We start from the raw sequence: 13959 nt of genomic DNA on the forward strand, positions 1-13959 counted from the left end.
CACAAATTTGCCTCAGAGTACAATCTGTACAACATACGACATCCTCTGTCCTTGGACCTACGCATCGGATTAGGAAATACTCCTAAAAACACCCTTTAACAGGAAAAAGAAAAGGAAGAAACCCCAGGGAGAGCAACTGAGGAGGGTGCCATAGATGTCATGTGGTCAGAATGAATAGCACAATAAAATGACATAATAGTCGATCCATATGACAGAAATGATGCATCTAATGAGAGCAGATGAATACTATACAAATTATAACTACTAATAATAACAGCAGCAATGAATTTAGTAGAATGATATCAATAGTTAAAGCATTAATAGTAATCTGTATAATATGCATTTAGTATTTCATTCTAAAAATAGCTATTGGATTGTTCCCTTGAAGCACTAAAGGCACTAAAAAGCTTTTCAAAGTTGTCATGACCTTTTAGTTTTAAAGACCCAAAGCTTGTTGGTGGCTTGAGTTGCAGATGGTCTCAGCATGACGTACCTGCACTAACATATTCTATAGACGTACTCCTGTTGTGTGCCTCTGTGTGAGAGGTCACCGAATAGCTTTTCATTTCTCTATTCCACACAAAGTCTGTTTGAATTGAATAAATCTATCTGTTGTCACTGAGATCCCTTTACTTTTGACTGTTGGTTGGATCATATATAAAGAGCCACTGTGTTGACTTTTATGTGTTATCTGTCGGATCATTTTTAATGGATTATTATTTGCCACAGATGTAGCTTTTGTCTTGTTTTTTGTGTGCAATACATGTATTGAGTCAGTCCACCATTAATGTTTATGTGGTGACACACTCTCTTTACCAGCACCAGTTCTTGTCTGAAGCGCTGCAATGGAGAGCTCAGACTGACCCGGACCACGTCCTATATGTGCTGCTCAATTCCAAGGTACACACACACACACACTATACCTGAAAATACTTTTCTGTCTTTCTTTAACTTTTGATAATGGTTGTAGCAGTGATTTACTTTGTTGGGTGAGTTCAGCTGTGCGTCCTCTCTTTTCTCTGTAGGGGGTGGCAGTGTGCACCTCTACTTGTGCTCAGCTGCACAAGAGAGCAGAGAAAATCACAGCTACCCTAATGGAGAGAGGAGGCCTCAACACAGGAGACAATGTGGTGCTGCTTTATCCCCCAGGTACACACACACACACACACACACACACACACACATCCCTCATCATTTCCTTGTTTGTCTATTTGATATACAGGGAACAAGTAGCTGTTTAATTTGCCTGTGTTTCAGTTCACAAGGTTTCTGTCTTTCTCTTGCTCTTATTTCTGCAGGTATTGACCTGATCGCTGCCTTCTATGGCTGTCTCTATGCGGGGGTGATCCCTGTGACGGTGAGGCCGCCTCACCCGCAGAACCTGGCTGCTACTCTCCCCACTGTCCGCATGATCATCGATGTGAGTGCACACTGCTGGTTTTCTAATGAATGGTGCTTCTGTTTCACAGATTTTATCAATCAACCATTACCGAAGCACAATAGAGTAATTCATGTACAATTATCCAAGAACAACAAGTATTACGAATACGTTTGCATTGGTTCCATCTTATACAGCTCGTTAAGGGGAGACTCTCCAGGCAAAGATATTGTTTTTCAGGCACCGCTCTAATCCATTTTGAGATTTTGGGCTATTTCGTCTTTTTTTCAGCCTAGTGGAGAAAAAACATCCAAAATACACATTTAGGTGTTTATTTTACTACTTTGTTCTGTAGAGTTCTCCTAAATTCACCAAGACTTAGCTTTCGATAATATATATTTGCATATTGAACATAACATTTCCAAAACCTTACAAAACGTTATTGTCTTGATGTAAGTAATTAACTGGGGAGGTTTCCTGGTGATATATATTAGTTAAAGTTGTTACCCTATTCACCTGTAATGTCATTACATATATTTAAAGGGAGTTTTCTCAAATGTGTTTTTGTCATAATCTGAGCCAGAACACTCCACTTCATTTTCACTTTCATTCATCAAACTTTCCAGTTTCATTCCTAATTATATTCTGATGGTTTTTACAGAGAGGGTTTGTTCGTGTATCATTCACAGCCTGATTTATATAATATTTTACCACTAAGTACATGTCAAGAAAAAACAAAACTACATTTTGAACCCGGCGTTATCCAATGTTCAAATATCGGTTTTGGAAATGTATATATGTATAAGTGGCAAATATTTGATAAGATAATGCTGATTTGCATTTTCAGAAAACTTGTTATTTAGAAAATAATTGTCTTCATATAAGGAATCAACTGTGGCAGATTCACGGCGATATCTATTAGTGACATGTTTTACCGCTCTCATGAACCACTCGAGCGATCTATTATAATTGTCAAAGCGCCATAAAGAAGTAACTGAGTCCCAACCAGATCCAGTGAAGCGCCTCTGTTGTTGATGCCTAGAAGTGATTTCCCTGGAGGGAAGCAAATTAAATGGAATTTCACCTCAGGGATCAATAAAGTATAACGATGATTAAATGCCTTTTTATACGAGTGATGCCTCGAAAGGAGGATCTGTACCAGAGGTCACTGTTAAAAGCCTTGTATTTTACATCCTTGGATGAACTCCTTTTATATGTGTGTTTGGTGTTGCAGGTGAGCAAAGCAGCCTGCATCCTCACCACTCAGCCTCTAATGAGGATCCTCAGGTCCAGGGAGGCTGCTGCCAGCGTCAACATCAAGACGTGGCCCACGATCATCGATACAGGTGCTGGAGATCTGTTGAGATCTGTTCAAATAAGAATAGCTTGGAGGCATTAGGAAAGCCGTTAAGCAGCAGACCACAGTTGTTGTTACACATCTTTGGGAGCGCTCAGATTTAGCACAAAAAACATGAGACAGTAAGAACGGTGCAAGTGTGTGTGATTTATTTTGTCCAGTGAGAAAATAACAACAAATCCGCTTCCCTCTTCTCACAGATGATCTCCCCAGAAAGCGGCCTCCGAACATTTATAAACCGCCTACAGCTGAGATGCTGGCCTACCTGGACTTCAGTGTGTCCACCACCGGCATGTTGACCGGAGTCAAGGTAAATTACTCCCACTAATCACGCACATTGTCTGAAACGTGACGCATTTGCTTCAGCCAGAGGGACTTGGATAAAGCGGATCTGCTCTTGTTGTGTAGTCTGATGACGGCATACAGTGTTTTTAAGGGTTTATTTCTTGGTAGATGTCTCATGCTGCAATCAGCACTCTGTGCCGCTCCATTAAGCTGCAGTGTGAGCTCTACTCCTCACGCCAAATAGCCATCTGCCTGGACCCATACTGTGGCCTGGGCTTCGTCCTGTGGTGCCTCTCCAGGTAACACACGCACACACACACATACACACACAGGCTGAATATCGTAGTACACATAGGATGCTGTTCCTGTAAATGTGGTATTGTTTCTGTAGCCAGTGTGTTTTTTTGGCCCAGTGTTTACTCAGGTCACCAGTCCATCCTTATCCCTCCCCTGGAGCTGGAGAGCTCGCTGCCTCTGTGGCTGAGCACGCTCAGTCAGTACAAGATCAGAGACACCTTCTGCTCCTACTCTGTCATGGAGCTCTGCACCAAAGGCTTGGGAACCCAGACAGAGATGCTGAAGGTCAGAACCACACTCGTACCCCTTTGAAATGTCATTTCTGTCACTACTCTGATGTCAACACAGTGGCATTGGTTGCACAAGAATCGTTTCTGCTGTTAAGGTAACTCATAAATACCTGTCTAAACTTGAAAGTCATCGTTTTTCATTTATTGTTTGGAAACAAACCAAGCTGCAAGTCTTCTCACGGATAAGTTGCATACTTGATAAATGGAGTCTAAGTGTTAACAGATTGTAGAATTTTGTGTCTTAAGTCATAAATCTGGTACTTGTGGTTCAGCATAGCTCAACATCTCAATTCACTTTGGCTAAAAATGTCCACTGATGCCGAGTTCATGTTCGTGTCATGCTCAGTCTACACGTAACTGTTAGAAGTGTGAATAACCTTTTAGCCGTGCGTGTCTCCAGGCCCGGGGTCTGAACCTGTCGTGCGTGCGGAGCTGTGTGGTGATAGCAGAGGAGCGTCCTCGCCTCATTCTCACGCAGTCCTTCTCCAAGCTCTTTAAAGATCTCGGCCTTTCGGCGCGAGCCGTCAGCACCGCCTTCGGCTCCCGGGTCAACCTGGCCATCTGCCTGCAGGTTGGTTTCACACGGACATACACCGAGTTATCTAACTACTTACTCCCTAATTCAACTAATCCAAGGGTTGAAAAACGTACTCTCCAGTTATTTTTGTCACATTTTTACTTACCATGTGCATGTTTCTTTATTCCACGCTACAGAAATATGTTTTTTTTTTTAATCAACCATATGTATTACTGAATGATAAATGAAATGTAAGAAATCTGCTTTTTGCCCCAGAGTATTAATTTTCCCCCTCTGCATCCTCAGGGCACTGCTGGACCAGACCCCTCCACCGTCTATGTTGACATGAAGTCGCTGCGACACGACAGGTAAGACTGGAAACAACTGCTATTGTCACATGATCCGACATACGTGAAAACGTGCGTGGTGTGTCGGTCAGATCGAACAGAATCATTGACGGGCTGTCTTTTGGCCTCGTCCTTTAGGGTGAGGCTGGTGGAACGAGGAGCGCCACAGAGTCTTCCCCTCATGGAGTCTGGCACTGTAAGTATTGATTATTGGCTAAAAAGACTCACAGGCCACAGAGAGATATTGGAAGTGGTTGCATTATCTCTAAAACTAAACTCTCCCTTTATGTTCTCCTCTTAGATCCTACCAGGAGTGAGGGTCATCATAGTCAACCCAGAGACCAGAGGACCGCTGGGAGATTCACATCTTGGGGAGGTGAGTGGATGTAGGCACAGAGGATCATCGGATGCTGACATTTTGGATTTACTGTGAAACTTACAAACTTTTTGTTTTGTGCCGGTTCAGATCTGGGTGACCAGCCCTCACAGTGCCAGTGGCTACTACACCATCTATGGGGAGGAGAGCCTGCAGGCAGATCACTTCAACACCAAACTCAGCTTTGGGGAGCCCCACACGCTGTGGGCCAGGACGGGCTACCTGGGCTTCATCAAGAGGACCGAGCTACTGGATGCGAGCGGAGGTGAGAGGACATTTGAAACGAGTGGACCTCATTCACTTCCTTTTGGCCTTTCTGTCTTGAGGGGGGGGGCGATATCGATAACATAAGCTATCATTATGAATTAATATTTATATAATACAGTATATGTTTTCATATTGTCTAACCCTAGTCAGGTCCATAACTATAAATGGTCAAATACCTTTGTTCTTCTCCACAGATCGACATGATGCCTTGTTTGTGGTGGGCTCTCTTGATGAAACGTTGGAGTTAAGGGGGCTACGCTATCACCCCATCGACATCGAGACATCCGTGTCCCGAGCCCACCGCTGCATCGCAGAAAGGTGAGGTTCTACTTTCACCATTATGTTGTTCTTCTTCTCCACTCAATGAGAACGCCCGTAGCCTGTAGTTCACCCAGTAACACAGAAAGCATGTGACTGAGCACCTCCTTCTCCTCAGTGCTGTGTTTACGTGGACCAACCTGCTGGTGGTGGTGGCGGAGCTGAGCGGCTCGGAGCAGGAGGCCTTGGACCTGGTGCCCCTCGTCACCAACGTGGTCCTGGAGGAGCACCACCTCATCGTCGGGGTGGTGGTCATCGTGGACCCCGGGGTGATCCCCATCAACTCCAGAGGAGAGAAGCAGAGGATGCACCTGCGAGACTCCTTCCTGGCAGACCAACTGGACCCCATCTACGTGGCCTACAACATGTGATTCACCGACTGATGAGAATGCAGAAAACTGGGCCAGGCTCCGAGAACGGACGTGAGGGAGAAGGACCGCGGGGCGCATTCAGCAGAAACCCTGATGTTAAAGCTCAGATACACATTCACAACACCAAACAGTGAGGGAATGCAAGTACAGTTCGAGTACTGTAACGAGAACGCGCTTCCCCTTCAGAAACCATTTCTTCTTTGCTTCCACCTGCTCAATCGCTGCAGCCCCGGTTCACTGAGATCTACTGAGGGGGCGGATATTTTCCGTCCTCCTGATAGTAAATCCACTTGTCGAATGGAGGAAATTTGATCTCCATTCTCTCCGTGCATCCCACTTCTCCCTCATGGCTCCAATATGTTTTTAAAGACGTTTTTTTAGTTCCGTACTTTCACCCTCATTCCTTGGTTTTCATCCTGAACCCTTCATCCTCGTGTGCTTCTTTTTAAAAAAAAAATTTTTAACCCCCCCCATTGATTCTTGAAGGCAGGACGGCGCACTGAAACTGTTGAGAGGAGCTGGAACTTTCATCCTCTTGCACTTTAAGTCCTTGCACCTCTGAGTCCGCTTCCTGTCTCAAAGGGACCCCCCCCCCCCCCCCCCCATGTTTGCTGCTTTCATGAGAGCAAATCCACATCAGTATTAAACAGTGCCACCAGTGAGTGCAGCCCTACGGGGGGGTGGGGGGTCCTGACAGATTACCTTCCTCTACCAGGTGCACCGTGGCTCTCCGCTCCCATCACATATTGGCAGTCGCACGTTACAAAATGTCCTAAAAAATACACTTGAATCCTTTGTTGGTGTGGGAAAAGAAAGACTTTCTTCTTAAACATACAAACCCGGATATTATCGTTGATGGACAGAAACATTTAGGTGCGAGTCAGTCCGTTAGATAGTTCTTATGATTGTGAAGTACTAATGCAATTTCTTAAATGCACAGATTTTAAGAAGAAGAAGAAGAAGCTATACCTGGTGTTTAGGTGCGCATGCTCATTTTGAATGCAGTCAATGACTATGCAGGCCCAAAAAAACAAAAGAAAACACCCTGTAACAAACCATGGAGTCACACAGCAGTGGGTTGGTTAGTAGTCTTAACTAAAAGGAGGAGTTTGTGCGATTATCACAGACTAATGAGGACTGTGTGATACAAGTGAAAGCTCCAGAACAGGCGAGTGAACCGTGAGTTGATAATTTACCAGTTTCCTTACTGAAGTGAGCCGCTAGCTTTCAGTCTGTGTGTAGTTTCCCACGTTAAAGCAGAAGAGCATCTTTCACTTGTTAGCGTCACAGTCGACGAGATAAACGTAGATCATCAGAAGGCAAGTCAGTGCCTTTTCATCACGGTGACATTAACGATCACGGACGCCGGTCCCACTTTGAATACATAAGATATCAAGAATGAGGACAGAACTTTGCCTTACTAAACTTGTGGAATTCAGTACTTTTTATGTTTAATCCCTCATTTTGAGCTGTACTATTAGTGTATTTAAAGGACTATTCCACCATTTTTCACTCGTGGAATCGGACGCCAGTTTATAACTCATAATACACTCTCTCATGTTTTAGAGAGGGGGGGGGGTGTCTACTTCTTTTTGCAAAAACCTTTGCGGCCCTGACTTTCTCATTTCATCATTACCATTTAAACCAGTTCTTTCTGAATGTCTGTAACACTGAAATAAAACAAATTAGGAATTAATCAATAAGGAACCCGTGGTTTAAAAAAAATGGCCGAATCCTCCTTTATCTATAAACTCTGGAGGTAATAAATGAGGGTGATGATGTTGTCTGTATACTGTATTTTAGAGGTCAAATATTACTGGTGTTAATGTGTACATGGATATGAACTTTGTCGATAAAAACTTGACTGATCATTCATACTTGACAGCATTTTTCTGCATTGTTAATTTAATGGTATCACATTGCAAAAGAGAAAAAAAAAAAAGGTTTCAGATTATTTTGGCAGGAACAATGTGCACTTTTCCAATTTCATGTGTGTGTGCGCTTGAGGGAGGGGGTGTGTGAGTGTGTGTGTGTCCAGTTCAACAGTGATACTTGGATTTACTGGTGCAACAAGGTTTGTCTTTTGTAAGAAAATGATCCCAAAATAATGAACTATTTTTTTTTTTTTTCTTCTTTTTTATGTCGCCACCACTGTATTTTAATTATTTGGAATCAGATATGTTCTATAGAGGTTTCATCAATATTTTCCTTAAAACGGCACAACTTCTGCAAACATTGATTTTAAAGCAGCTTTGACACGAAGCACAACACGTCAGTAAACCACTTTTCATCAGTGGCGCACACTGATGACATGCAGGCGAGCCAGTATTTGGGGCACATGAGAGCTTCTGAGCTGCTGTGATAATTGCTTTGTTGCTACTGTTTCACAAGTTTTAATAAAGTTTTATAATGTCATGTTGGCCTTCAAGCCTTTTTTGATAGACGTTGGTGCTATTCAATAAGGGAAAGTTTACTTTTGTTTTTCCTCCAATGTCACAACGAAGAAGTTTTCTTCCCGAATGCCCTTTTTGTGTGAAAATAAGTCGTTCTTTTTCCATGCCAACATTTCACTCACTGCTCGGTTCTGAAATGGTTCATCACCACCAGTTTTCATCAGCTCTGAGATCTGATGAAAACCCTCTTTAACAGGCAACTCAACATGGACAAAGCAACTCGACATATCCACCATTTTAATATTTATTTTAGTCGTCCAGTTGTGAGGAACGGCGTGCGTCTCAAACCTCCAAAGTTATTCTAAGCACAAACTGTAAATGTACATGTGAGGTAATGGAATTAGGATCTTTCACACAAAAGAAAACCTCAAGGGCCCACAATGTATACCTCAACAACTGTCTGATCACTATGCATCGTCGCGCTGCAGCAAAGACATTCTGAACTAGTCAATGGTGCGATAACTTCTAACAACATGTCTTACTTGACAAAAAACACTGTCACACTGTCATTGGATGTGTTTCATGTCAAATAAAAAAAAAAATCCTTTGTCAGAATTTCTTGTGCCTTCTTTCTTTCTTCTTTTCCCCCTCTGAACATTTCTGGAAGCTTCAGGCAGCAGCTGCTGCATTAACAGAAAATGGTCTCTTCCCTCCACCAGGGGGCAGTCTCACTGCTTCATCCGATTGACTCCCTCTGTGAGGTCACCACAGCACAGTTCATTAACATATTAAACATAGCTTGAACTTGAACTTCATATTTTAATAAATAATGGAAATTGTCCTTAATACTAGAAGGTATCTTTATTAATTGGCTGACAGGTTCTTCACAACATTAGTGGTTTTGCATGTTTTATTGATCCTATTTACGACAAATCAGCAACAACTGTTTGTCTGGCTGAAAATGTGACTGTCTTTGCTCTGAGTTTGTACATGTTTGCAGTACCTTGATGCTTGAGTTATTTTTGTTTAGTTAAATTTTTGTCAGTTACAGATATTTGCTCCCGATGTATTAAATGTATTGTATGGTGATGATACATGCTAAATATGTTTATATTTAGATAAAACCAGCATTGATTGGTGCCAGCCTCCCACATGTCTATAATACATCCCATCTGAAGAGTCCACTTCAGATGGCTGTGAAAAATACATTTGTCTGGTATCGATTTGGTAATAAAGCAGTTATAATACTTGGCGATCCATTAATAAACATTCGTTGGTTTCTCACTTTCTAATGTGCCATGCAGTCGGCCGTTGTTAAAAAATGTTGGTCTAGACGCTCTGAAAACAGCCCATTGAAGGGGTATTCTTATTTCATTTAAAGCGCAAAAAGACAAACTAAGTCCTGCTTGAGAAAAATAAACACACACCAGAGATTTAACGTCACAACCTTGCAATCTAAAGTTATTCTTATAATAACTTACAACTGCCTACAGCTTAAAGCCTATTTATAAACCATCAAACCCTTTATTAAGGAGGCCTTAATAGAAAGTAACCAATAATACTACGCATAAATAAATTCATTTTCAATGTGAAACAATTACTTTTGTTCAGATTTGAATTCTGCATGGCTGAAAACATCTAACGAGCTTGATGTTTATGTATATTTATGTGTGAATGTTTTAGAGCAGCATCAGGGCAGCACAGAGCAGATCCACGATCAGTCTCGTGTTCAGTCTGTGTGTAGTGGACGCTGATCCTGTCACCCGTCTTCTGCAAACCTGCTGGTTCTGGCGTACACCCCCGGCCTGCGAGGAAGTCCGCACATGTCCCCAAAGCTCGTCACTCCAACCACATAAAAGCTGTCCTCGTCCTCGCTGTAGCACTGCAGGGGGCCGCCGCTGTCACCCTGAGGCGCACACACACACACACACACACACACACACACACACACACACACACACACACACAGAAGTCATGTCCTGTTGAAATGAAACCTGCAGCCAGTTTAAAAAACATTGAAAGTATCGTCACCTGACAGGAATCAGACGCCCCGCTCTCCAGCCCGGCGCAGATCATGTTTTCAGTGATCAAGCCATCGTACCAGGTGACCAGGTTACAAGTTCTCCTGTCAATAAGCTCCACCTCAGCTTCCTGCAATCTGTTCATCATCCAACCTGCGGTTTACCAAGATGGTACTTTAGGCAAGAATATATCTATTTACCATTCATAAGCAGTCTATGAGTATTTTCTAAATGACAATATATACAAGCAGATACAACTATGACTCCGCTTGTGAGCACCAGCACATGGAGGCTGGTGTAAAAACAGATGAATAACAATATTGTTAAACACAGTTGAAATAATCTAAAATGTCTTCATAGGAGAAGTTACAATGCTGCACATTAATACAACACTTACAATGACCTTATATCTGCTTACAACTACATTACAGTTAAAAAAAACCATTCATTTAATGTGTGTACACTACTGCAGCTGTACAAAATCTGCAGTTGAAAATGTTGGTACGTCATTAATAAAGAGTCACAGGGTTTTCACTCTAAAATAAGATGTCGACCCTTCATGTTTCAAATGTCTTTGGTTTATCAAGAAGTTGTTTTTGGGGCCGCATGTTCTGCAGCTTTCTTATAGAAGAAGGATCATTTAAAACGATTACTGATCTGCAAAACATCAATAAAGGATTAAATAATCTGTAATAAAGCCTTGATAAAAGGCATTTGTCTAAATAATGAAATTGCTTTTTAACAACTGTCCTCACTGATTACTTTAACTTGATTTCATATTTATATAATTATGGTAACTTTCAAACCTTTGTAATCGTGCTAATATTAGCCAGCTCTACGGAGACAGAAAATGGAACTGATGAAGTCTGGTTGCAAGTTTTGGGGAGAAAACAGTTGTACAAAGCCTCCTGTGGCTCCAAAGGGAGCTGCACAAATGCACAAAAAAAAGATTTAGATTCCAAAGGACGTCTTGGTTGAGTAAAGGTTAATGTGTCTTGGTTGAGTAAAGGTTAATGTGTCTTGGTTCAGTAAAGGTTAATGTGTCTCCTTCCCAGTCAATCTGTGTTACTCACAGAACCCGGCAAGTTTTTAAACCAACCTCTGTAATAGGTGCTCCCCCATCCAGTGATGAAACAGTGGCTGAAGTTGAGGATGAACTCGTGAGTCACGTTATGAGGAGTGCAGACAGGCTGGACGTGGTCAGTGAAGTTGAAAGGAGAACTGAGGATCAGGAGTGTCACGTCGTTGTCAGACGTGACGTCATCGTAGTCCTCGTGCATTATGACTTTGCTGATGGAGCGGATCTGGGTTTGATGTCCTGGAGCGGATAACACATGAAGTCCTGCCACCACACGGAAATCGCTGGTACTTCTGGACACAGAACAGAATACATCTGACTGTTTATGATTTTACAAACTAAGCCAGCTGTCAAACAAACTGTGAACTGCCATCCTTTTAATGTAAAATGTTCGTACTGTACTCTACCTCTTGTTCATGTGTGGTGTGAAAGGAGATGAAAAACAACTGGTATTTGACAATATATGTTTAACATCTTGATGGTGTTACACACTTACACTCTCTAACACGCACGTTGAGAGAAGGACAAAATGTCAAACATGAACACTTCTGTAAAAAGAAAAAAGTAAATAAATGGAAATCACACTGCTACAACGCTGGGTGAAACTAGGCCGAATCCCAGCAGCATGTCTTAGTCTGAAACTCTAACTGTGCAGTTTGTTCCAGGTCATTTGTGATGTGCACACCAGCTTCTGTCTGTCTGTCATTACATTTAACACACGTTTTATTGCTTCTTCACAAAACCTTCACTGTTAAAAATACTGAGCTTGAATCTGTCTCAAAATAACACAATTAGACACCTGCTCACATGGACCTCTGGTTACATCCAGGACACACATCAAATCAAGATGAACCTTCACGTGTGATGTGTGCGTCACATCCGTGTTCCCTAAGTTTTTAATCTTGTGACCATTGTTCCTTGTAGGTTTGTCTGTGTTTAATATTTGTTATCATGACCTCCAGAATGAGTTATATATGTGACTGTGTGCAGGTCAGTCAGAGCAGGTTGTACTCACAGGTATTTGTGGAAGCAGTGTGTTGCAGTGAGCACCGCGAGGCTGCTGACAATCGTCCCGCGCAGTGGTGCTTCGACTGGATCTGGATGCTGACCTGCCAAGGCCAAGCCCCAACAGGAGCCTCCCGGCCCCCTACTATACGAGACGTACCAGGGGGGGCGACCAGGGGCCGCTGCCCACAGCCTCACAAACACACACACACACACACACAAAAATTAATTCCATGTAATATTTGAAATTACATCCTGGTTTTTACTTAGTTGGGTGCAGTGGTGTGATGGTAGCTGCATTTGAGGTGTGTGAGCCTTCTGACAGAGAATGACTAAATTAGTTCTGATACAATTAGCCAATTAATCAAGTAGTCCATCAACAGAAAATAAGTCCACAGCAAGGAAGAAAATGCCCCAAATTCTCCGGTTTCAGTTTCTCAAATGTGATAATTCACTCATCATCATTATAAAAAATATATCTTTGGTTTTTAGACTGTTTGTCAGACACAACAAGGAATTTAAATACATGAATTGAAGTTGTGATGATGTGATTGCCTTTTAATAAAAGTGGCTGTACATACCAGAAACCAAAAAAAGATGAGGCAAATATGGGCACTTCCACATGGGTAAACTCTGTATTTTTAATTTTTTTGTTTAATGACACAAATTAATATTCTTGTTTCTCACTTTGGCTCTGTCGAGGACAACAAGCAGGAAACAACAAACATGGCTCCTGTCTGGTATGTTTACCTCTTGTTTTACTTTCGACCTACAACCTTTCAACATGTAGCTAGCGTAACACTAGCACAAGTACAGTCATACAACCAGCACAATAATATGTAGCTAGGCTAACTAGCTCTACTGTATGTTTGCTAACATTAGCTTCCATTAGCTACCAACAAGGCTGTTTTATTGCTAATGAATTCAAGTTTTCCTTTTATATTTGGATGTTATGTTCATTATATTTTTTAAAGTGTCACTTTAAATGTTAAGGTGAGTTACATTATGGACAATGTGACATCTTGACCAGCTTCATCCATCTGCCTGACAACCAAGTGACCATGGCAGCATAGTATTACACATTCTGTAAGCTAGCTAACGTTAGCTGTTAGCTACTCTGTAACTGTCGCACTTTAACAACGTAGCTGAATACGTCATTTAAATGAAAATAACGTTATTAGTTTAAAGGCTACAGGATGTATTCCCCAGCTGGTGTTGTGTACTCACTGTCCTGTGGTGAAGTATATGCACTCAAACACAGAGCAGTAGCAAACAGCACAAGCGCTTTAAACTCCATTTAGTTTAACCTAAACAAAAACAAATTATTTCTGTTCTTTCAGGCCAATGACGTCATGGGCAGGTGCGTCAAAAAGTGAAATAAACTTCGCAGAGATCCTGACAAAATACAACTTTCCAAATATATAGCAATATAACTATTTTATTGTAGCTTAGATACTATCCCAACAGAAACATCTACAGAATTACAAATCTCAGTTAATTTTTATTCAGTTCGACTTTTCATTCATTTACACACTCACACACGCGCGCACGTGCACACGCGCACACGCGCACACAAACACGAGAACAAAAGAAATTAAAAGCTGCCTATTTGCATATTAATTTGTTATATTAAAGAGCAGAGTGATGCAGAGGCTAAAA

At 41.9% G+C, this 13959-nt stretch overlaps 2 protein-coding genes across 2 annotated transcripts in view; one reads left to right on the plus strand and one right to left on the minus strand.

Moving 5' to 3' along the window:
• The window catches only part of dip2ba (disco-interacting protein 2 homolog Ba), a 35409-nt gene extending 27191 nt beyond the window's left edge, over positions 1-8218 (plus strand). Inside the window, exons 25-38 of the mRNA XM_076095262.1 lie at positions 820-900; positions 1026-1149; positions 1299-1420; positions 2613-2724; positions 2936-3045; positions 3189-3319; positions 3434-3602; positions 4008-4178; positions 4431-4492; positions 4610-4667; positions 4773-4847; positions 4938-5112; positions 5309-5432; positions 5551-8218. Coding sequence (XP_075951377.1) covers positions 820-900; positions 1026-1149; positions 1299-1420; positions 2613-2724; positions 2936-3045; positions 3189-3319; positions 3434-3602; positions 4008-4178; positions 4431-4492; positions 4610-4667; positions 4773-4847; positions 4938-5112; positions 5309-5432; positions 5551-5803 — 1767 coding nt within the window. The 3' untranslated portion in view covers positions 5804-8218. The remainder of the gene's footprint in view (positions 1-819; positions 901-1025; positions 1150-1298; positions 1421-2612; positions 2725-2935; positions 3046-3188; positions 3320-3433; positions 3603-4007; positions 4179-4430; positions 4493-4609; positions 4668-4772; positions 4848-4937; positions 5113-5308; positions 5433-5550) is intronic.
• Positions 8219-9875: 1657 nt separating this feature from the next.
• LOC142960508 (transmembrane protease serine 11D) lies at positions 9876-13597 on the minus strand. Its single transcript, XM_076102369.1, is given in 7 exon segments — positions 9876-9964; positions 9967-10102; positions 10228-10370; positions 11317-11588; positions 12311-12371; positions 12374-12493; positions 13528-13597. Coding segments are annotated over 7 exon segments (891 nt in total).
• Between the last annotated feature and the right edge of the window lie 362 nt (positions 13598-13959).

Source organism: Anarhichas minor, unplaced genomic scaffold (genome assembly GCF_050575085.1).
Source record: "Anarhichas minor isolate MPS153535 unplaced genomic scaffold, ASM5057508v1 ptg000003l, whole genome shotgun sequence".
NCBI classification, from domain to species: Eukaryota; Metazoa; Chordata; class Actinopteri; order Perciformes; family Anarhichadidae; genus Anarhichas; species Anarhichas minor.